This window comes from Lates calcarifer, unplaced genomic scaffold (assembly GCF_001640805.2).
Source record: "Lates calcarifer isolate ASB-BC8 unplaced genomic scaffold, TLL_Latcal_v3 _unitig_5673_quiver_385, whole genome shotgun sequence".
NCBI classification, from domain to species: Eukaryota; Metazoa; Chordata; class Actinopteri; family Centropomidae; genus Lates; species Lates calcarifer.
The window spans coordinates 452,687-476,960 of record NW_026117659.1 but is presented as its reverse complement, the minus strand read 5'-3'; the positions used below and the strand labels follow the sequence as shown (position 1 = coordinate 476,960).

The 24,274-nt window shown below is 43.1% G+C and overlaps 1 protein-coding gene across 2 annotated transcripts; it reads right to left on the bottom strand.

Annotated features, from left to right (window-relative positions):
* Positions 1-4,717: 4,717 nt before the first annotated feature.
* On the bottom strand, positions 4,718-23,706 carry immt (inner membrane protein, mitochondrial (mitofilin)). 2 transcript variants are annotated; one of them, XM_018664508.2, is made up of 14 exons: positions 23,545-23,706; positions 22,447-22,514; positions 22,146-22,338; positions 20,958-21,102; positions 17,638-17,730; positions 12,884-13,021; positions 12,533-12,666; positions 11,559-11,662; positions 11,121-11,256; positions 9,289-9,418; positions 8,436-8,659; positions 6,555-6,686; positions 6,261-6,390; positions 4,718-5,805 (listed from the first exon to the last, which is right to left on the bottom strand). In XM_018664508.2, exons 1-14 carry the CDS (start codon positions 23,584-23,586, stop codon positions 5,198-5,200), a joined length of 2,277 nt encoding a protein of 758 aa, XP_018520024.1. In that variant the 5' UTR covers positions 23,587-23,706; the 3' UTR covers positions 4,718-5,197. The 2 variants fall into 2 exon arrangements, with proteins under 2 accessions (XP_018520024.1, XP_018520025.1); XM_018664509.2 differs by having other exon boundaries at positions 11,559-11,650.
* Between the last annotated feature and the right edge of the window lie 568 nt (positions 23,707-24,274).

Below are 24,274 nucleotides of genomic sequence, written 5' to 3'. Positions count from 1 at the left end.
CTCTTTATCCTTATCACAACTATTTGTTAGAGTTGGCATTTGCTTCACTTCTAGTAAGTGTTTTCTTGCTGTTTCTCTGAACCACCTGAGCACTTCTCTCTCTCTGGCCCGTTTCCCTTCTCTCAGGTCACTTGTGTCTGTTAAGATTCACAAACGGAAAAGGAGCCAAAATGCAGAACTTGGAATGATAAAGAAGGGTTTATTGAGGAAAAACAGAAACACTTGACAAAGGAGCAGGCGTGCAGGCAGGCTTCCAACAAAAGGTGGACTCAGCCGTGAGTCAAAACTTCAAAGAACAGATCTCCAGGGCTTGGCAGGCAAGCAAAGGTGAGGTACTGGTATCATGCAGGCAAACAGACGATCTGATGAAGACTGAAGTGAAGGACCCGGGTATAAATGCAGCAGGAGTCAGGTGAGGTAATGAACCAGACTGAAGTCAGGAGTGCTTGATTGAGTGGAGGGAAACTCAGGTAGGAGGAGATAACCAGATGGCCACGCCCTGGAAAACAAATACAGACAGGGGGAGACAAACAGGAGACACAGGGAAGGGAAACACACTGACACAAGAGGGGAGAGAGGCATATTGCCAAATCCTAATAGTGTCTCTTGCTTTATAATGTTTAATGTTGGCCTCTACTTCACTGCAGCATGCAGCTTTAAAGGTTCCCTCCAGTGGCCACTGTAGGTTGCCTGATGTACGTCTGTGCCACTTTTTCATGCAGAGTCTGATTTGTTTGGCATGGTCCGGCTGTTGTCTTGTCTAGCTCCACTGGGGTTAACAATCCTTCTTTTTTGCTCATTTTTACCCCCATGAATCCTTGTTTTGCACTCTTCTCTTGCCTAGAGATTTCTGTCACTCCTTCTTATCTAGTTTGTATTAACACTAGTATTTTTTACTTGCAGTTACTGTTTGTTTTAATCTTGGTATTCTAGTGGGATTGTATCGTAAATCTTATGTCCTGTCCTTGGCTGGGGTTTTAGTGATATATCCAAATTTTCCTGTGTGCCATTCTACCCTCCTGGGGATAATGGTGATACTCAGCCATGGATCTACTTCCCCTCTATTTCTCCCTGCTATAGTTAAACCTTTAGGGATTCCTAAAAAGGGACACAAAGGGAGTGTAGCTACTCCTGTTACAAAAACGAAGTACAAAGACGTTCTAATATTAAAGCTAAGGTTTTGGGGACCCACAATTTACATATCACACTCTCCCATAGTATTGAAGGGAATTCTTTTTTTGTTTAAGTTTACAATCTTAGTGATTTGCCACAATTTACTACTGATTTCTCATTCCATTTGCCAATGTTCTATGCCTTCATCATCATAATATGTTCGTTCCAACCAAAAATGTGTTCTGATGCCTCGAGTTTCTCTATCCCCTCGATCGTCAATGTGATCAGGGGTTAAGACTTCATCTTCATCACTATTCTCCTCTTCCATTCACTCTTTATACATTCATTTATCTACTTAATTTATTAATTTATTTATTTAGGTTATCTATTTATTTATTTATTTCTACTTATCAGTTAAATCTTCTATTACTCTCCATATAATTCCACTAAGAAACAAAAGAAATCCTAGAAGAGTTAAAATTCCTAGGATTATGTGTCCTATTGTTGTTTGCTTCATTATTTGTTGTAAATTTTCTATTTTGAAACTTTTAATCACTTATATGCCCTTCTTACTGGGCCGACAGTTTTCTCAGTTAGATTAACTTTTGCTCTCTGCAGTGTGTGTGAGATTTATCTCTTCCCCACCTGTCTGTTCTGCTCATGTGTAAGTATGTGTGTCTCTGGTACTTTCCTTCTCCTCTGTGTGTGTGAGTGCATGTGTGTGGGTCTCAGTGCCCCACTGATCTTACTCCTTCTCCTTTTCTTCTGTACTGCTCTTCTTTTTATTCTCTCCCTACTACTGTTGCTCCTTTTTTGGTTTATTTTTCCACTTTTCTGGCCAGTTTTTCTTGCGCATGCTATTTCTCTACTTCTATTGCTTCCCTAGCGATATTGTGCACTTTTCTCGCTATCCCTTAGTGATTCTGCCACTCTCCTGGTGGCTGCTGCCTTTCCCTAGGCAGGACGTACTTTATCTGGTCATGTACCCGTACAGACCTCCTCTCTAGGAGCAGTATCCACAGATGCCAATCTTATTAACACTAGACATACATAAAACACAATTGCACCTTGTTTGTCTTGATACAGTAGTATTAAACAATGCTCCCTGTCCCATACAATTCTCACTCTCATCGGGTTAAGTCTTCAAATACACTTCCTCAACATTAAAGACTCCACTCAACTCCCTCTGAGATTTTCTGCTTACTGCTCCTATGTTATTTGAGTTTCTTTAAATACACTTCCTCAATATTAAAGATTTTACTCAGATCTTACCAACAGTAGGAGTTTTCAACTGTCCTTTAAATACACTTCCTCAACGTTAAAGGATTTATCAGGGATTTGTTTCTTATAAATTTTACCTTTAAATACACTTCCTCAACATTAAAGGTTTTGTGTAATTCCTACTATTATCAGGGGCAATGCTCTGTTGTTACTAGCCTTCCCTGTAGTCCTCACGCAAAAATTTACGTTGCCACAAGCTTTTCTTTTGGCCATACTTCCTTGTATCAGTTTTTAAAAATATGTCTTTTTCACACTAATATGGATTACACAAAGTATGCATTGTATGCAGTGAACACTAACATCTACTCTCACACGGTGACCTCTAACACACATCACGTTCTTCTTTGAATCATACAGTAAATATTGATAATATCATTTCCACACGATATTTCTTTAAGATCATTAGCTTATTGCAACATTCTCTCTTTAGAGGCACAAATTATACACTACATAATAACCTCCTCTAAACCTTTGGCAATGTACTACACACTCTGTTTACAGTTCTTTGAGTTTTTTCTTCCAATAAAAGTAGGCGCCCTGCATTATGGTATAAAAGGTGTGCGGGTATGAAATTTGCATCAAGGCAACCTCCCACTGTCTAAATTGATATGTTGTGCTAAATCCACACAGTAACTGGAACTCTTGTTGTCTCTGAAAACGTTGAGGCTGGCATTGGAGGGTAGGATAATGAAAAACCCCTTGTCCTTCGGCCTGTACATGATGAAATGATGGCTGTTGGAGCGCGTGTTGATTTTTATTTTTAAAAATTTAATCGGACACCTTGACCCAGCTATTAAATTTCTTCAGCAGTTTTCCCAATGTACAAAGACCTGTTTGTCACCCTTAACGGTGCGCCACTTCAGAATCTTCTCTATGTGGTAGACTCAGGAAGACTCAACACAGGAAGGTCGCGAGGAATGCAATTGGATTCTGTAAACACCTTGTATCTAAAACTCTGTTTATATTTTTTATCAAACATTCCCCTCAACTTTGAAATCCTGACTAGCTGTGATTATGGCTTTTCACCAAGTCTTGTAGGACGTTGAGGTATTGCAGAGTGTTGTTTGCTGTAAAATACCTCCACATTCTTACCTTTTAAAGTATGATTAAATCTTTCAATCGCAGAGGCCTTGAGGTCGCTAGCTGTGGAAAAATGAATGATACTGTGTTTTCTCATCAAACCCTTGAAACTCTTGTTAAAAAATTCTTTCCCCACATTGGTTTGTAGTTTTACAGGCATCTGACTTTCAGCAAAAATTGATTCAAAAGGCCTTTACCATCTCTGTGGCAGTTTTTCTCTTAAGGGCCCTTATATAAGCTTTCTTGGAAAACATGTCTATGACTATTAATAAATAATTATACCTATCATTACAGTTCAACAGGGCTTGCATATCGCACATGTCCGCTTAAAATTGGTTTAAAGGAAAATGTAATCTGACAGGTTTGTGTAGAATATAAGCATCCGGCCGGATAGAATTTTTAAAACATTTTCTAGCACAATCATCTTTCCCATTCCTTGCAGTGCTGCTCTACACCTCCGAAGCTACCTGGGTGGGCGGGATTGTAATACACTTTTTTCATGAAGCCTTTCTCAGACATGCTGAAACCGGAATGAGAATAAAAGGCTGGGTGTAGGTTATTTATTTTTTTATTAGATGTTGCAACAGCAAACATTTTTATTAACTGAGCAACAGCAAAACAATAGCAAACATTTTAAAAAGACTGAGAGTTTTGTCAAAATCCTGGCAGTCTAGTATTGGAGAGAATTTTGTGTCAGTCTAACTGAGTTAGGTTGTTTACACGCTGCTTTTTTAATCTTTCTTGTAAGGTAAATGATATTATGGTCACTCAGTCTACAACTTACTACTCCACTTTTAGAACTGTTATCTCTATGTTCTCAAATGTTAGCTTGAGAATCGTGGAACTAATCCATTAACTGACAAATCACTGCAGCTGTAAATCATTGATCACAGCTTTATGTTGATCAGATTTTTGTTGGAACAGCAGCTCCAGTTTTCTAACAGTAATAAACTAACTCATCTTTTCACTTATTCACATGTTTGAACATTGACAACAAAGATGCAGTGACTGTGACAAACAGACCTGTTGCTGAGCTGCTCTGTCTCAGCTCAGTCAAGCTGTAGGGCTGGAGCTGTGTTAGATATAAGTCTACCCTGTGTATTTATATGTGATCAGATGGGATTTACTGACTACAGACGGTGATAGTGGAAACTCATTACACACTGCTGCTCTGCTGACATGAACTGAACCTGATTCTCTCTGAATTCACACAGCTATAAGGGAGGAATGAAGAGACTCCCACTTCTTGTTCATTATTTATTGTAACATGTGCAGTACTGTCAAAAATAAAATGCAGCATTACACATTCTGTAATCAATGTTTGGATTCACCTTCCAAAACACACACACATAAAGAAATGATTCCAGAAATAAATACCTGGACCAAACCTGTGGGCCTGAGCGGACAGAAACTGGACTGAGAGGGTGCATCCATTATATTTTACAAATAATCATCCACAATGACTTAGTGCTTTAAAACAAATGAACTTATGCTGCACCTGAACATCCATCACTTAACCTCAGTTAACTTAAAGGAATCCCCCACTGAAAATCTGAGTATCCCACCCTGCCCCACACAGCTCTTTTGCTCCACAGAGATGTGTGCTACAACCTCTACAGAGCCTCCTACTCCTACCCACAGTAGGCTACTATCTGATCCTCTGTAGACAGATTTTGAGTGGATTGTCCCTTTAAGGTTTGCCAGGTTAAGTGAGAGCAGCAGCCTATGGAGCCTGGGTGGTTCCTAACCCCACAGCATTTGCATAAGCAGACAACAAACTGATGACCTGCCTGGTCTCCAGTGTGAGTCTGGCTTCAGTCAGCCAGTCCTCCACCACCCTCCTAGCCTCTCCTCTCAGCTGGTTCACCAGTTTAGCTGCCAGCTCCAGATCCCCGTGCTCTAAGCAGTAACTAGCATATGACAGAAGCTTAAAGGGGTCTAAGTCCTCGCTGCTAAGATGGGCGGGTGGAGCTTCCTGTTTAGCCTCAAACAGGAGCACAGCCTGAAGGTAGGACAGGAAATACTGGTACAGGGAGTTATGAGACTCATCAATGAGGGCAACCCGGCGAACCAGGGAGCGTAGAGAGTTGAAGCGGGCACGGAGAGACGCCTCGCTGTATACACCACGCTGAAGAGACTGTTCTGGAAGAGCCGACGCAAGAGCCAAGGCGAAGTCACTGTCACCACAGCTGTCCCGCACGACCTGAGCGGCGCTCTCCAGAGGCACGGTGGGAGAATCAGCATCAGCTGTCTTCAGAGTGTAGCTGAGAGCTTCCACAGAGAGCCAGAGCTGGTGGGCTTTACGGGCCTGCTCCTCTGCTACCACGTGACCTGTGTTCAAAAGACAGGAAGGCGTTTACATGATGGGCTTTCATGGAGCAGCAGGTCATCTCTGAAAAAATTGACTTTTCAAAGCTCTGCCACTGCAACTTTGCATTTCTGGATTTAGAGTGTGCTTCTCTTGTATGAGCTTTGTACTTAGAGGCCACTGTAGACTGCCACTCTAAACTGTTTAATTTTAAGTATTTATACTTTACTCAAGTGTTTCCATTTTCTAGGACATTTGTTTCACTCCACCACATTTCAGAGGAAAATATTGTTCTAGTTACTGCACTTTTTTCATTGATCACAGCTGAGTATGTTGTATGACAGACTGACTGCAGTTATTTTTAAAATAAGACCTTTTCCACATTGTACGGGTCTGACCATATCACACTGTCACAATCTATACTGTTCATTTCCACAGTGATGGTGTGTGTGTGTGTGTGTATGTATGTGTATCTTACTGTCTATGGCCTCTTCCATCCCCTTCAGTCTTGCATAGGCAGTGTTCATATCCAGAGTGAAGTTATCCAGCTGCTCCTGGCTCAGCTGACGGTAGCAGGTCTCCTGTTCGAGCATCTTACTGCTCAGCACCTGATCGCAACACACAGCAGAGGCTATCAGCTTCCAGTTCAGGTTACAGTGTGTAATACTGTGCTCAAAACTCAGACAGTACAGAGCATACACATGACAGAGTCATCTGTGTGTTGTGGTATTTGACTGTAATGTGTGTGTAGACTGTGGTTCGGTGTAGAGACCTGCTCAGCCTCAGCTCTCAGCTCCTGATCCTGAACTTTGAGGACATCTTGGACATGGTCTGTGTGAGCAGCCGCCTGACGCCGGAGCTGAGTCCTCATCTCTGCCTCCATCACTTCCCTTAACTCAGACAGCTACACATATACACACACACACACACACACACACACACAAAATTATTGGTACTGTCTACTTACAGTGATAACACAATCCCAATTCCAAAAAAGCTGGGACGCTGTGTAAAATGTTAATAAAAACAGAATGCAATGATTTGCAAATCTCATAAACTCGTATTTTATTCCCAACAGAACATAAACAACATATCAGATGTTGAAACTGAGACATTTTGCCATTTCATGGAAAATATTAGCTTTTGAATTTGATGGCAGCAATACATCTCAAAAAAGTTGGAACAGGGCGATGTTTACCATTGTGTAGCACCCCATCTTCTTTTAACAACTGTCTGTAAATGTCTGGGAAGTGAGGAGACCAGTTGCCAAAGTTTTAGAAGAGGAATGTTGTCCCATTCTTGTCTGATGCAGGATTGTAGCTGCTCAACAGTCCTGGGCCTTTGTTGCCAGATTTTTCATTTCATGGTGCACCAAATGTTTTCTATTGGTGAAAGGTCTGGACTGCAGGCAGGCCAGTTCAGCACCTGGACTCTTCTCCTGTGAAGCCATGCTGTTGTGATGGATGCAGTATGTGGTTTAGCACTGTCTTGCTGAAATATGCAAGGCCTTCCCTGAAAGAGATGTTTTCTGGATGGGAGCATATGTTGCTCTAAAACCTCTATGTACTTTTCAGCATTGATGGTGCCTCTCCAGATGCATAAGCTGCCCACGCCATAGGCACTAATGCAACCCCATACCATCAGAGATGCAGGCTTTTTACACAACTAAGCGCTGGTAACAAGCTGGATGGTCCCTCTGGATGGAATTTAAAATCTTGATTCATCTGACCACAGAGCAGTTTTCCATTTTGCCTAAGACCATTTTAAATGAGCTTTGGCCCATAGAAGATGGCGGCTTTTCTGGATCGTGTTCACATATGGCTGCTTCGTTGCATTATGGAGCCATAAGCTGTATTTGTGAATTGCACGGCGAACTGTGTTCACAGACAGTAATTTCTGGAAGTTGTCCTGAGCCCATGCAGGGATTTCCAGTAGAGAATCATGCCTGTTTTTAATGCAGTGCTACCTGAGGGCCCGAACATCACAAGCATCCAGTTCTGACCTTCAGTCTTATCCCTTAGTGCACAGAGATTCTTCCTGATTCTCTGAATCTTTTGATGATATTATCCACTGTAGATGGCGGGATCTTCAAAGTCTTGGCAATTTTATGCTGAGGAACATTTTTCTGAAATTGTTCCACAAATTGTTCCTCTGCCGTTCTTTACATCTGAGAGGCTCTGCCTCTCTGAAATGCTCCTTTTATACCCAGTCATATTACTAATCTATTGCCAATTAACCTAATTAGTTGTCAAATACTCCTCCAGTTGTTTCTGATTTTTGCCAATTACTCTTCCAGCCTTTCGTTGCCCCTGTTCCAACTTTTTTGAGATGTATTGCTGCCATCAAATTCAAAATGAGCTAATATTTTCCATGAAATGGCAAAATGTCTCAGTTTCAACATCTGATAAGTTGTTTATGTTCTATTGGGAATAAAATATGAGTTTATGAGATTTGATGAGATCGGTTTTTATTTACATTTTACACAGCATCCCAACTTTTTTGGAATTGGGGTTGTAACATTGCATAAACTGGTGACAGGTTTCCTGGCCTTAGTAGCTGATGTAATGATGTCTCTAAAGAAGCAGGCTGTGGGCACACAGTCTAACACTGGTAAAGTCAGTGAACCCCTAATGACCCTCTGTCCCCTCTGTACCTTCCTCTCCTGCTCCAGCCGGGCCTCCTCCTTGAAATGCTGCAGGGAGGTGTTGACAGCTTTCTCCAGAGCTTTTTGGTCCTCCAACTTCTGCTGCTCCAGTGCTGCATCAATGTGGATCTGCTCTCTGACTCTCTGCTCAGCCAGCTCTCGGTTCAGCTGGTCAATGCGACGGTGTGCATGGGCGATGAGGGCGTTCAGATCATCCACTGACAGTTTGCCAGCTCACACACAAACACACAAAGTTCTTTTGAAAACATGTCTCTTTTATCCAAAGAACTGGTGTTTATGCAGTCAAATAATCTGCACTGCCACTGGCTTTCACATGGAAACACTGTAATTCCTCTTTTGTACCTGTACCATTTACAACAAGTTCCACCCTGTGCTAAAGATAAACATGATGAAAAGTTCATTCTGGATGGTTCTTCCTGAGTCTGAGCCAATGTTCCCCTTAATTTTTCATGTGTCTGAGCATACACACAAACTCCCTGAGAATTCCTTGGACCACTGTGAGCAACATCAGACGTGCACACTGTCGCACACTGTAATTTTATGCGCTACATAGTTTTGCTGTGCACAGAGAAAGCAGGAGCAGTGCACGATCGCCCTGGCGTGCAGCTTAGAGGGAACATTGGTCTGAGCTGTATCTGCTAAAATTCAAATATGAATGTAACTGAGCATCAGTTTGAGGCTTCGGTCTACAACACTGCTACACAACTGCAGCGTTCTCAGGTCCATTTTGGACTGAAATGTTCTGTCAAATATGACAAATATCATGTCTCTCCTGTTGTATGTCAACTATCTAATAAAGGTGTGTGTGTGTGTGTGTGTGTGTGTGTGTGTGTGGTCTTACTGAGGCCCTTCCAGTTGGCCTGGATTTCTGGAGTTAGGCTGCTCACTTCCCTCTGGAACTGTTGTTTGGCTTCATTAACCAGTTCACTGTACTGGGAGACAATCTTAGCTTCTGACTCTGCAGACTGCACCTACACACACACACAATTAGCAGCGTTATGCACTGACAACAATACTGTTAACCTCCTTATAAACAAAAGAGCATGCACTGTGCTGAGGAGGCTGAGTCTATCCTGCACCTCAGCCTAGGGAGATGAACTTTTTTGCGACCAAAAGAATGAGGTCAGAATGAGGCTGAAATTAGTTGAAATGAGAACTCTTCATTTGTAAAGAACTTTATATAAAGTGCTTTACAGTGCACACAGTAGAAAACACAAGACAAGAGAAGAAGAAAAAACAAAACAGTCAGATAATACAGTACAGTAATACAGTAATAATAATGATTTATCACCACCATCATCATCACCATAAAGGCACATGGTCATAAAAAGGACATCGAGACAACGCAGGGAGTTAGAGTTAGGCACGGTAAAGAGCTAACGAGTAAAAGGCAGTTTTTAGTTGACTCTTGAGAATGGGGAGACCTGCATGGAGAAGAGGATTAAGTAGATTTTGGTGCAGCTACAGAGGAGACTCAGCACTTAGTCCTGCATCTGTGGACAGACATAGGATCTCACGTCTGTGTGAAATGTCATGTAGTAGCTCTCATGAATTATTCTCATGTTCCAAAATAAATCCAAAAGCTAACTGTTTAATTACGGACTGGATTAGCCTTGTTGATACTATCTTAGCTTGAAGAAAATGGAACTATCAGGCTCTTTAGCGAAGGATCTCAGCTCATGTTGTAATCATCATTAAAATGTAACCATTAGTTAAATGAGTCGTCCGAGAGCCCTGATGAGCCACACAGTACAGACAGAGAGAGTGGTGTGTTCACTGGCAAACTTCTTCATGTTTGCTGCTGTCTCAGGCACAGCAAGATCAGAGTTAACAACCACATGATGGAACACTGATGCCCTGTTGCTCACTGCAGTTCACTCATATGAATATTACAGAAATATACTGTGATTGGTGTAGGAGGAGGTTTGTCTGTCTGACAGGAGGAATGTGACGACTGAGATCAGCGCTGACTGTCAGATATATTATCACAGGGCTGGAGATAAAAAATCCCATGGAGAGAACTAAACCAAATGTGAGACTAGTAACCAAGTGGATAAGGATCAGGGCCATGTAGAGGATACAGCTGAGCAGAGCAGGAGACAGAGAGCAGTGGAATAATGCTAATGACAGCTAATGATCCTGGCAGAGGCAGAGAGATAACACTGCAAGAAAGTTAGTACTCTGAATGTCCACCAGGGATTTGTTGTCCCAGTCAAGATGTGGTCCAACAAACAGCCCCCCATAAATCCCTAAGTCAGATTTTATCAGCTTTGGTCAGAGCCAGGGTAGCAGTTTCCCTCTGTTTCCAGTCTTTATGCTAGGCTAGCGCAAACTGCTGTTGGCTGTAGCTTCATATTTATTGTACAGACATGAGATCTGAACCACAGAGGAAGAGAAGAGGCATATTTCCCAAATGTAGAATTATCCCTCTCAACTCTTTTCATCTGCTTGTACATGTTTTAGTCCTGGCTGTATCACTGACTTGTGTCTAGCTTCTTCCTGTTTTGTGTAACTGTTTGTGCATGCTCTGTTCTGTTAGAAGCTTTGTGTGTCTTCCTTCTCTGTCTCAGGGAGCCAAGTTTAGTAAATGTCGTCTGTTTGGTCGTCTGTTTCACCTGACAGCTTATCAGCATTTTGAGGAGATATTAGTAATGTAGAAAATCATGTCCTTACCTTGGTGACGACTTTATCCAAGTCCACCACCATGTTATGGAGATTCTCCTCTGCTGCTAAAACCAGAGGGCGAACAGCAGAGGCCTTCAGCCCTTTAGACTTATCAATCACTGACTTCAGACTGTCAAGGGCTTCACTACAAGGACAGAGACATGGAAGAGTTAGGAGGAGGAAGAGAACAATTCGAGATAAAAAATTGGTCAAAAATCTGAAAATGAATCAGCATAATAGTAATAATAACAGGATCATACAAAATATTGTACAAAAATCCAGTACTGCCATAAAGCAGTGCTGCTCACTGATATACCACACTGCCACATTGGTTAAATAAACAGAGACATGAAGAGATATGTCAGAATCATCTGACTCAGCTCAATAGGTGACCACTAACGAAAACATCCTATTTACATTATGTGCGTGTGTGGTGATATCTCTTACTTGGCTTTCAACAGAGCAGCTCCAGCATCATCCACAGCACCGGTTCTGTCAGCAAGAGCAGCTTCTAAATCCTTCCACTGAGCTGACTTCTCCTGAGGTGAAACCTGGGTTTAATAACAATTGGAATCACTCTGCTGTGAAACAATTATTATTAAAAGTTTGACGTTTGGATGTTTTGTTATTGGTCTTTAATAACCACTAACCCTTCTGACTGTAGCAGCTACTAACAGGCCACCACATCCACTGAACACCTTCAGTCACCAGCAACAGGAGAGGACCCACATCCCACCTAAACCCAGCTGAACTTCCCACTGCCACTCCACAAACTGTGTTGTTGGACTCAACAACAGCCGTGCACCAACTGGTTTCAATTTGTTTAGATCAGCAAACAGATGCAAAAAGAGCCTGAACCAAAACCTGCGGAGTCCCTCAGAAGCACACCACTCTCACATGTCCACATTGCCACTGTCCCTGACAGGCTCATATTAGATAAGCCCCACCATAATGACAAACTGTGATTGTGATTAATTTTTTTAAAATGTAAAAACCAACTACAAGTGTCTACACTGCTACAAATCTCTGAAGCTGCTGCTGTTTCTTCAGCTACAACATGCATATTTTACCTGACTTGACTTAATGAGGCACCACTGTAATCACACTCTGCTCTCTTAAAGCATCACTTCACTTTTCTTCAATTTTTCCTTTGAACTGAAACAGTTCATTTTTTATGTGAACTGTCAATTAGTTACCAAGGTATTTCTTAAACATAAATCCATTTATGCTGATGGTCAGTATGGAGCAGCAGTGCTACTAGTGGAAAAAGTTAGGTGATGATGGCACAGAACCATCCCAGCTGTGATTAGTTTGTGATGAAGCTTTGAGAGACACTTGCTGGCTCCAACACTGAGACACACCAATCACATAAATTCAGTCACAACTGTAGCAGGATTATTGTAATCTGTGGTGCTCTGTACCTCTGCCTCCATAGCCTCCTTCAGTTTGTGTGTATGCCGTGTGATGGCCTGCAGGGCTGCCTCCTGAGCACCGATGGCCTGCAGCGTCGCTTTAGCTGAGCTGGCCAGTGACTCTTCAAGACTGGCTGATATAGCTGTAAGACCAACAGACAGACAGAGAGAGAGAGTGAGATACAGACAGACGGGAAAACAGGGAGACGGGGAGACAGACAGGGAGACAAAGGGAGAGAAAGACAGTCAGTCAGTGAGACAGAGGGAGGGAAAGACAGACACAGGTCAATATCCCTAACATCTCGCTATGTTAAGTACAATAAAACTGTTTAATGTGTGTGTGTGTTGTTGCCAGCCTACATGCTACGATGTCCTGTTCCTCCTGGTCTTGTTGAGCCAGTCTAGCTGCCACTTCCTCTACTGGCCGCTCTTTGATTGGTTCTGCTGCTGCAGGTGACTCTGTGTCGGGCTGAACTGCTGCTGTCTCTTTGCACTCCTCTAAAGAAACACATGCACACACAGACACAACACAGCCTTTCTTTCACTATATATGTTATAGCAACTCAGTAATGTGACACACTGTAGAACAGTTTCCATCATAACTGGTTCTTATTATTATGTTAGTTAGTGCAGTCTTTCCCAACCAGTGTGCCGCAGCACTTAAGTGTGCCATGAGAAATCATCAAGTGTGCCGTGGAAGATTATCCAATTTCACCTGATTAGTACTCTAAGCAAGCGGCGTGTAGTGACAGGCAGAACAATTACATGCTCTTCCACTAGAGGGAGTATCGCGCTAAATACCAAAGTACATAGTTATGCTGCGAGTGAGACAACACCGCAGGTAATAGTAGTAAAAGTAGTCAATCTGACCATGGTCCTGGAGAAAATTCAAAATCATGGTCTAAAACTGAGCTTTGCTGATCTACCTTTGGACTGTTTTTGGCATTAGGAGTTCCCCATTCTGGCAAACAAAGATATTTCAGTTCTGCTCCCTTTTTCCACAACCTATCAATGCGAGGTGGGCTTTTCAAGCATGACTGCTGTAAAGACCAAAAAAAAGAGAGCGACTCAGAGCTGTTGAGGAAGATCTTCATGTGTGTCTTTCTTCAATTCCTGCAAGAATATCAGCTTTGTGTTCAACTAAACAAGCCCAGGTGTCACACAGAGTAAGTAAATTGAGACTAGATTTTTATTATATTTCAATAAATATACTTTTTGTGACATTTTTGTTTGGTGGTGTGCCTTGTGATTTTTCTAATGTAAAATATGTGCTGTGGCTCAAAAAGGTTGGGAAACACTGAGTTAGTGCACCAGAAAAAATCTGACCTGATCTTCATCGAAGTTCCAGTAATGAACAAACAATCTCTCTGAACTAATAACACACAAATCATTGTGCTGTTTCTGCCCATTTTGAAAACATAATTGAAACACCTGGTAGCGTAGACTAACTCTAGGGATATGGAATGTTACTGCTCTGGCAGGGAAGGAGCCTGAGCTGGTGTGGGAGGTGGAGCAGTACCAGCTAGATATAATTGGGCTCACCTCTACGCACAATGTAGGCTCTGGAACCAAACTCCGGGAGAGGGGCTTGACCCTCTCCTTTTCCAGAGTCACCCAAGGTGAGAGGTGCTGTGAGGGTGTGGGGACTCACAAGTCCCAAGCTGAGTGCCTCTGTGTTGGAGTTTTCCCCTGTGAACAAGAGGGTTGCCTCTCTGCGACTACAAGTTGTTGGGGGTAAGGCTCTGGCTGTGCGGGCTTATGCACCGAACAGCAGTTCGGAGTACCCGGCCTTCTTGAAGTCTCTGGGTGGTATCCTGGAAAGAGTGCCGACTGGGGACTCCATAGTTCTGCTGGGAGACTTCAACGCTCATGGGGGTGATTATGTCCCTCTCTCTGCCTCCCTGTGGGAGGAATGGCCTCCCTAATCTGAACCTGAGTGGTGTTTTGCTATTGCTAGTTATGGATTAGCCATGACAAACACCATGTGCAGGCTTAAGGTCATACATAAGTGAGACTAAAAGACTTTGTGGTTGTATCATCAGATCTATGGCCATATGTCTTGGACACTCAGGTGAAGAGAGGAGCAGAGCTGTCAACTGCTGACCACCTGGTGAAGAGTTGGATTAGATGGTGGGGAAGGCTGCTGGACAGACCTGGTAAATCCAAACGAGTAGTGAGGGTGTGCTGGGAATGTCTGGCAGAGGCCCCTGGAGGTCTTCAACTCCCACCTCTTGAGGAACTTTTCGTGCATCCTGAGGGAGGCTAGGGACATTCAGTCACAGTGGGCCATGTTCAAAGCCTCCATTACAGATGCGGCAGGCAGGAGTTGTGGTCAGAAGGTTGTTGAAGCAGCAACCTAAGAACCCGCTGGTGAACACCAGTGGTGAGGGAAGCCATCAGGTTGAAGAAGGAGGCATTTCAGGCCTGGTTGGCCCAGGGGTCTTCTGAAGCAGCGGGTAGGTACCGGGAGGCCAGAAGGGCTGCAGTGGAAGCAAAAACTTAGGTGTGGGAGGAGTTTGGGGAAGTCATGGAGAAGGACTTTCGGCTGGCCTCAAGGAGGTTCTAGCAAACCGTTCGATGGCTGTCTCAGGCTGTGTTCAGCCTGGGAGTTCACCTCTGGGGAACTGCTGACATCACTGAAAGGTGGAAAGAGAACTTTGAGGAACTACTGAACCCAGCCAATATGTCTTCTGTGGAGGAGGCAGAGTCTGATGACTAGGGAGAAGCCTCACCCATATTCTTGGCAGAGGTTGCTGAGGTAGTCAAGAAGCTGCCCAGCAGCGAGGCACCAGGTGTGGATGAGATTCACACAGAGATGCTGAAGGCTCTGGACATTGTGGGGCTGTCTTGGTTAACAAGCCTCTTCAGTGTCGCGTGGAGGTCAGAGACAGAGACAGTACTGGAGAGTGGCAGACCGGGGTGGTGGTCCCCATTTTTTAAAAAGGGGGACCGGAGAGTGTGCTCCAATTATTGGGGTATCACACTACTCAGCCTCCCTGGGAAAGTTTACTCCTGGGTGCTAGAAAGGAGGCTCAGACCAATTGTCAAACCTCGGATTCAGGAGGAGCAATGCGTATTCCGTCCTGGCTGTGGAACAGTGGACCAGCTTTTTACTCTTGCAGGACTGCTGACGGGATTCATGGGAATTTGATAATTCAGTCTACATGTGTTTTGTAGACTTGGAAAAGGCTTATGACCGTGTCCCCCAAGGGACCCTGTGGGGGGGTACTGCGGGAGTATGGGGTACCGAGGCCGCTGATGCGAGCCATCCAGTCCTTATACAACCTAAGTGAGTGTTCGAATTCTCGGCACAAAGTCAAATATGTTTCCAGTGGGTGTTGGACTCTGTCAAGGTTGTCCCTTGTCCCCCATCCTGTTTGTGGTATTCATGGACAAGATCTCAAGGTGCAGCTGAGGTGAGGAGTGTGTCCAGTTTGGGGACCTCAGAATCACGCCCTGCTTTTTGCAGATAATGGGGGATAACTGGCTTTATCAGACCATGACCTTCAGCATTCCCTGGGGCAGTTTACAGCTGAGTGTGAAGCTGGGATGAGGGTCAGCATTTCCAAGGCTGAGGCCATGGATCTCAGCTGGAAAATGTTGGATTGTTCCCACCGGGTGGGGGGAGAGTTTCTGCCTCAAGCAAAGTTGTTTAAGTATCTTGGGGTCACAAGTGAGGGGAGGATGGAGCGTGAGATTGACAGGTGGATTATTGCAGCGTCAACACTGATGCAATCGCTGTACCGGACCGTTGTGGTGAAGAGGGAGCTGAGCGGGAAGGGAAAGCTCTCAATTTACTAGACGATTTACGTTCCAACCCTCATCTATGGTCACAAGATCCTGGTAGTGACCGAAAGAACATGATCACAGATACAGGTGGTTGAAATGAGTTCCCTCTGTAGGGTGTCTGGACTCAGCCTTAAAGATAAGGTAAGTCAGTTGAGGTGGTTCAGGCATCTGGTTAGGATGCTGCCTGAGCAGCTTCCTTTGGAGGTTTTCTGGGCATGCCCAACTGGGAGGAGATGCCAGGCTAGACCCAGAACCTGCTGGAGAGATTATATATCTCATCTGGCCTGGGAACACCTTGGAATGGCCCAGGAAGAGCTGGAAAACTTTGCTGGGGAGAGGGAAGTCTGGAATATTCTGCTTAGCCTGTTGCCACCATGACCTGATGAAGATGAAGATGAAGGAATCATTGTGCATCAATCTACTATACACAAAACAGCTCACCATCATCGATGGGAAAATGAATTCCTGAGTTTCTCAGTGTATTTTCCAGGATAATGTCAGGGTGTGTGCCCGCCAGCTGAAGATCAGCAGGACAATGAGCCTGAACATCAAAGTAAACCACCTTGTGGAGTCCAGACCTGAACCCAGCAGAGCTGCTGTGGAATGAGCTCAGAGAGACGTTCACACCATATATCCTGAGAATATGTCTGAGCTAAAGCTACAGCAGCGTCTGTAGGTAGATCGGTCCAAACTTCCTCCTGAATGATTGATCTGATCCACTTAGACTGGAGGAGCTGGACTGAGATTACTGCTGTCAAGGAGGTTCAACCACTTATTAGATCCAAGGCTTCACTGACTTTCTCTATCAGCACTGTGAATGGTTAATGAGTGTGTTCAATAAAGACGTTAAAGGTTATAACTGTTTGAGTGATATGGGCTAAAGCTCATAGTGTTTGTCTGTAGTTGTGACTTACATGAAGATCAGGTCAAATTTTATGACCAGTTAAAGCAGTAAACCAGGTCATATATACCATACACACACAAACTAAAACACTGAATTGAATTCACTGAACAAATCAGAGATGCGAGCAGCAGTTTCTGGGGTCTGGAACCTGGTAAGATTTACTGAGGATTATAGGAGCATTTTCTGATTTACAGCTACATTCATACATTCATACATTCATTCATACAACACTCATCTGGAAGTGATGTCATAAGCTCACAGACTCACTAAATGAGAGTTAATCCACTGTAATTGATCATGTGAAAAATGTAAGTATTGATTACCATCTAACAGATACAAAAATGAATCATTTCATCGTTGAATATACAAAGGGTGAATTTCTGTTTTTACTGTGAGGTATCAAAGTGGCTAGATGTGTTACCTTTGACTGCTGCTGCCTCTGTGTCACACGGAGCAGGGACTGATGGGACCTCACTTATGGCTGAGATGATATGAGTTGCCTCTGCTGAAGCCTCTGGATCAGACACAAATACAGAGAGACACAGGCAGTTGCATGTACATTAACATGTGTGACAACACTTATATGCACCAACTGTACAGTGTACATGATCACTGTGAATATGTGATGTCTGAAATGACTGTGAACTGATTTGGCTTTAACATTTTGGATTATGATGCACAGGCTGCTGAGGGATTTAACATTTATAAAGACTACAACATTTGGGGACTCCTCTGTTGTATCTTTGCCCACTGAAAATTTCAGAAAGCCCATAGAGATATATTACGAGTGCATCAAACATCAGGTGTTTGGTTTGCCTGGAACACATCAAGGAATAGACCTAGTCTGATCTGTTTTGATTACTGCTTCTTTCTTACTTTCTAGCAGATTGGGTGCAGGAGTACACTGCTGCCTTCCTCTGAATAAAAACAACACAGACAGAAAGATGTACATGTTTATTGATATACAGCAGTGAATCTGATCACAAGTGGTCACTGGAGACACGTGGAGACACTTTCTAATGTCAGGAGTGAACTGTCCAAGTGTGATCAGATCAGAGCAGGAGATGCCTGTTAATGAACAGAACCATCTTTCAGCTGGTTTCAAAAATGAAACTACAGCTACTTTCTACACCAGCAGCTACAGCTGTAGTGTGGAATTAGTTATCACAGAGGTATTCTAGGCTACAAGGGGAAGAAAGTCCAACAGGGCTGCAACTAATGATTATTCTATTTTTTATTGATCAATCTGTTGATTACTTTCTTGATTAGTCATTTTTTAAATGTGGGTGAAAAAGCATACTAGTGGAGCAGGGAATATTCACATTTGAGAAGCAAAATCTGGCAGTCTAGACTTTCTGTAAACTGACTCATCAGTTAAAGGACTAAAGGGCAACACACATCAGAACAATGTTTTCTATTCAAGCCAGCGCGGCAGCAACAAATTCACTGGGGAAATAGGACAGTGGTGTATCCTGACCTCACAGGCTGACTCACACGTCATCTCCTCAGAACAGCAGTCATGTTACATTCCCTGTATGGCTGCACCCCAGCTACTGCACTACATCTGCCCTGACCCCTGTGCTAAAGACCAGACAGGCACAGAGACACCTGGGGTTCACCACTGTGCTTTGGGTGGTTATTCAGTCAAAGCATTTTTCATGCAGAACTTCCAGCAGTTGCTGATCTATCAGTGACTTGGTGCAGCATTGAAGTTAAAAGACTGACAGCCTGCAGGTCACTGCAGCACTCTTAATGATATTTCAAAAACAACAAAACAAAGTTAAATACTTCTGGCAGATGTTTTAACAGTTTTTCATTTCCAGCCAACTGATTTAGAGATTGTGTTCTCTGTGGTAGGGCTGGGTGATAAAACGATCAAGATATATATCTTGATATAACTTTTTGGGCACTGCAGCCGTGCACACCTTTTTTTTAATCTTGCTCCTACTCCTGACATATGAACAAGATAAAAGAGAAAAGAGAAAATAACAGAAAATGTTAACAAAAACTCGAGCGACAGCATTACTGAAGAAGATGCCCCAACAGACACATAGGACTGACAGGTACAGAGATTCGGTATACAGACACAGCTGATAAAAACCCTGTGGGATTTGGGATTTATGCCGGCAGAAAATACAAACACAAATCTGACATTAGTTCATTCTACCATTTGCTCTCTTTGTCTCTTCTCTCTCTCCCCTCTCTCCCTTTTGGTTCCACCAAGTATTTTGCAAATTTATAATAATGCAGCAGTTATGCAATAACTGTCCCGAGGCAGGCCGCCGCTATAAAGATAAGATAAAATAATCCTTTATTAGTCCCACAATGGGGAAATTTGCATCGTTGCAGCAGCATAAGTGATTGAAAAGATAGAAAGACATAAATACAAGTAAGGGCAAGATAAAAACAAGATAAGGCTATAAAAATATATACAACAGTATAAACATAACAATGTAATAAAAAATATTAACATATTAATAGAAGAGAAACATACACAGGACTATACATAAAATGTATATAGTGGAGACACTGCAGGCATAAAGTTGGCGTCTTGGTCATAGCTCAGTTCTCTCAGCCATTTTTAAGTCGTCACATCACCGTCATAACCCTGGTGTCTGTTCTCTTGACTAGCAAACAGCTCTCACCAGTATCTAACTCCACAGTTAGTTTGGTCATTTTAAGACAAGATCTGGTTGTAAAGTGGAATATGGAATATGGTGTCTGTAGCGTAAAGCGTGCGGGAGCGAAAAAGGTACAGAAAAATAATAATAAAATCGAAGAACAATAGTGTGAATGCTTGAAGTATTCACACTATTGTTCTTCGTAAATGGTAAATAGTTCGTAAATGCAGTCACCACCATGTGGCTGTGTAAGGCTGTCTCTGTGTGTTGCCCTTTACTATTTAATCTCTAAAGTCTAGTGAAACAACAGTGGCACAGTGTCCTACAGGAGAGCTAGAGCAGAAGACAGCTTACCCGGAGACATCTCTGAGTGCAGAAAACAACAGAGTGCACAGAAATCACTCATATTTTAACAAGACTAAATCACATACAATAACAATGCATTTTAGGATCTGACATCATGGCTCATTCTCCCTCTACTACTGTCCTTACCTGGAGCTGTAACAACCCAGAGGCCCCTGAGGTGAGTCTAACTAGTCTGAGTAGCTCACAGAGCACACTGGTCTCTAACCTCTGCTCAAAAAGATCTGACACTGCAATCAAAGCCTCTGTCTCCAGCTACAAATGATGACTTTGTTTTCTCCCTTATGCATTTTGAGAATGTTGTTATGACAGTCTGGCTGTACAGTCTTTACTGCATTTACTCCTTGAAGCAGAAGGTCCAGTAGTCTCTCATTTTAGTCTGCCACCTGTGGCATCATTACCACGGTTCCAGCACAGGGGCCCTTAAGTTCATTCATGTTAAGTGAGGAGATCTCAAGCATTGAATCATTTTTACAGTATGGTTACATTAAGGCAACTAAAACAGCCTGGTGAAGCTTAAGGAAAAGCGTAAATATGCTGTAAACATTCATTTCCAGTCTGAGGTGTTATCACCACAGAGAATCAGACCAGTGCTACTATGCTGACACTCTAGTGCGTGTGCCCCACCGTGCTCACACATCACGGCATTCATGCCACAAAGTACCTAGTGCCTCAGAGCAGTCAGGTGGCAGTGTGAACTGAGTGACCACTGTGACAGCAGCTGCTGAATTAAAACATTGCTTTCCAAATGACTTACCCTCTAAGCTCTGTGCAGGCTGAGCTGGGACAGGACCCGTCTCTTTGGCTGGACTCTCTGCTGCCTCCTTCACCTTTTTCTCTGGCTTGGCTTTAGATGTCTTCATCTGTTTTTCCATCATAGAGGGGGGCTGGGCAATCTCCATCTAAACAGCAGAAAGAGCAGCAGCCATTTTAAACTGAGCTGAGAGTCTGAATGTTTTATGTAGAGCCTCATATCATAATCAGCTCTGTACAGTCATATCCAACAACAATGGATATTAAGTGAGCATGTCCCCATCAAGACCTCTGAAGCCAGATGCATCAGTATTGGGGATCCTCAACACTGTGTCTGACCAGGTACTGACCAGGTACCAGGTACTACTGAGTGTTGATTAAATATGTATCTAACACAGTGAACCAGCAGCTGAAGCCTTCTCAGTTTGATCTACTACTTGCTCCAAGTAGGAGCTGAAAGTCCTGATTCAAATCTGTTGAGCTGATAAACTTAAATTATTCATGTGTACTGGAAGATTGCCACTGCTGAAACTGACAAGAGGATCAGCTGCAGAGAGGAACTATCACTCTGTTGGATTTGTTGGAACTACAGAAAAAATCTTCAGGAGAGAACAGATAGCAGCTGCAGAGAAAACACAGTCCAGTGTTTGTTCTGTAAATACACACACTCTCTGTCCTGCCTGTGCTCACACTCATCATTACAGTGGGCATCACGGACCAACAGTCCATGTGTAGCTGTATGGGATTACATTTATTTTTTGAAATATGCACAGTGGTGATGCCCTTACAAGTGCTGCAGGTTTTCCTTGATTTAAACAAACAAACAACACAAACTTAAAAAATACAGCTGTATCACTTTACATTTGCTAAAGAAAACAAGTTCTTGATCCTCAGTTTTATAACCAGGAAATGTGTTGACAGTTTAGCCACTACTGCACTTTAATTTTATATTCAAGGAAACAACAGTGTTGCTCTTTTGTTGAATGTAAAATAATTTGAATAATTTAAGCTCCCAGAAGAAATTCAGAGAAATGCTTAATTCTACATTAGTATTAATCTGACGTCACTGAATGATCAAAAATCTGAGCTGATACCTAGCCCTGCTCTTTCTCGTCCACATGCTGTTGTGTTCTAAAGTCTGATCTAATGAAGAACACATCAGAGCCCAGACATGCTGTGAATCCACCCTGACCTGCGTCTTGACTGGGAAGCCGCCATCCTGAGAAGCGGGTCCCAAAGCCAGGCCCAACAGCCAGTCGGAGTACGGAACATTTTTCTCCACAGCTGCTCTGAACTTGTGGTCCCATTTGGCGTAGAGTATCGCACCTCCAATGCCCCCACCTACTGTCACCAGGCCTGCAGCAACCACTTTAGCGGCACCACCGCTGTGTAAGAGAATAGACATGAATATGATGTGACCATGTATATTTGACTTCCTTGATATTTTACAATGTGTGTGTGTGTGTGTGTGTGTGTGTGTGTGTGTGTATTACCTGGTCTCTCCTGCTGTGTAGTGCCGGCAATGTTGCAGGTTGGTTAGAGGGGTTCTCCCACAGTTCCTCTGAAGAGAGGGCAGGAGAGGTACAAGGAGAGAGTGAGGCGGAAATAAATACTTGTTACAACTAGTTCATAAAATGTTACTGCTGGACCTCAAACATCTGAAACACAGACAGCTACAGAACAGTCACACACTCTTTATCAGGTGGAAACAAGAGCCCTAACTTGTCCAAATGCAAACTGCAAGACAACAGAAGCTGCTGCAGACAACTGATCCAGCTGTGCAGTCGTCAGCAGAGACTGATGTCAGATGATGCTTCACAGAGAACAATGACTCATTCTGTACCAGCAATAAAAGATGCCCCCTCACATCTCTCTGGGACTACTACTACTAAGTGTAAAGTCGTTTTTCATTCTCTTTTGCTGAATGTACCCCAAGTTACTGCAAAGGTCATGCACTTAGTGTCCAAACGCCACTCCCACAAATATAATTCAAGTTATCAAGTTATCACAGTTTTCATTACAGTGTAAACTTCAACAGAGTGACAGGCAGGTGTGACTCCACAGATATCAATTAGACTCCAGACGCTGCAGGTCGGGTGTGAGAGTCCTGGTCCCACCAGGACTAAACTGGCCACTTTTGACAAATGTCACTCCGTATCTTTTTCTCACATGAAGCCGACAAGTAGAGCACATTAGTGAGTCAAGTGTCGGACGGCATGGCGCTATAAGGGGCTAACGCGGAGCAGACATTCAGACTTCACTCAGAGACAGGACAGACTGGCCCCTCCCTCCTCCTCCCTCCCAACATTTAGCTCAACTCGTTAGCTTCCTTCTTAGCCATCTGTCACTGTAAGCTAACAGCTAGCTCTAACATTGTGCACTCTTCGCATCAACTATCTCAGCTTGAGTAAAGACAAGTGTTTCTCCTACAGTCTAGCGTGAACTGGTGTTGTAGGGTCACCAGTCCACTTCTGTTCATAGTAAAGCCCGCTGTGGCACCTTGAGCCAGGCTGCGGGTCACTGAATGACAACAGGCTAATGTCAACATGGAAGCGGATGGTGAGTCAGCAGAGGCAGGGTGCGGATCTTACCCGGGCTGTGGCATTAGCTCCTCTCAGACAAACCCTCAGCATGGTCCTCAGTCACTTTAATCTCAAATCCTGATCAATTTAGCCTGCACACTTGCACTAACTCTTTTCTCCTCGTTTTCCTTCCTTCTTCGTCTTGGTATTTTAGGTAGTTTGGACTCCAGTGTGGGCCACAGTGCCCCCCTGAGGCAGAGAAACAGATAACTGCAGAATTCGCTCCAGTTCCTCTGCAAAACCAACTACAGCTGCAACAACTATCAGTCGATTAGTCGATTGAAAGCAAACAGATAAATAACTGCTTTGTCATCATTTTATCAAGCAAAAATGAAAAATGATGATGGTTCATACTCTGAAAGCTGAGAATATGCTGTCCATCTGTCTAATATCAGAATAAATCGGTATCTTTGGGATATTTAAGTCAGAAAAAACATTTAGTGATGTTTTGTTTTAGGAAACTGTGATGGCTGTTTTCTGTTTTCAGATTGTTTTATAGACTTGGTCAGGAAAACAATCAGCACATAAAACAAAATGAAAATAATTTAGTTGTAGACAGTGCTGTGGAGCAAAGCTTCACACACTAGTATTGACTTCACACTGGAAGAATCTGAACTATATCAAAGCTTCTTTTGGTTAGATCAGTAAACTAAAGCTACAGAGAAAAAGACTGTAGACTACTTTGTAAAAAAAAAAGGTTCAAATTGATGTACATGTGATATGAACAAAATAAACATTA

Excerpts from the sequence above, each read along its gene's own strand:
- immt (XM_018664508.2), bottom strand. The coding sequence starts at position 23,586 with ATGCTGAGGGTTTGTCTGAGAGGAGCTAATGCCACAGCCCGG. Across the intron at positions 22,339-22,446 it reads TACACAGCAGGAGAGACCAG|CGGTGGTGCCGCTAAAGTGG; the intron begins GTAATACACACA and ends TCTCTTACACAG. Across the intron at positions 13,022-17,637 it reads AGAGGCAGCAGCAGTCAAAG|AGGAGTGCAAAGAGACAGCA; the intron begins GTAACACATCTA and ends GTGTTTCTTTAG.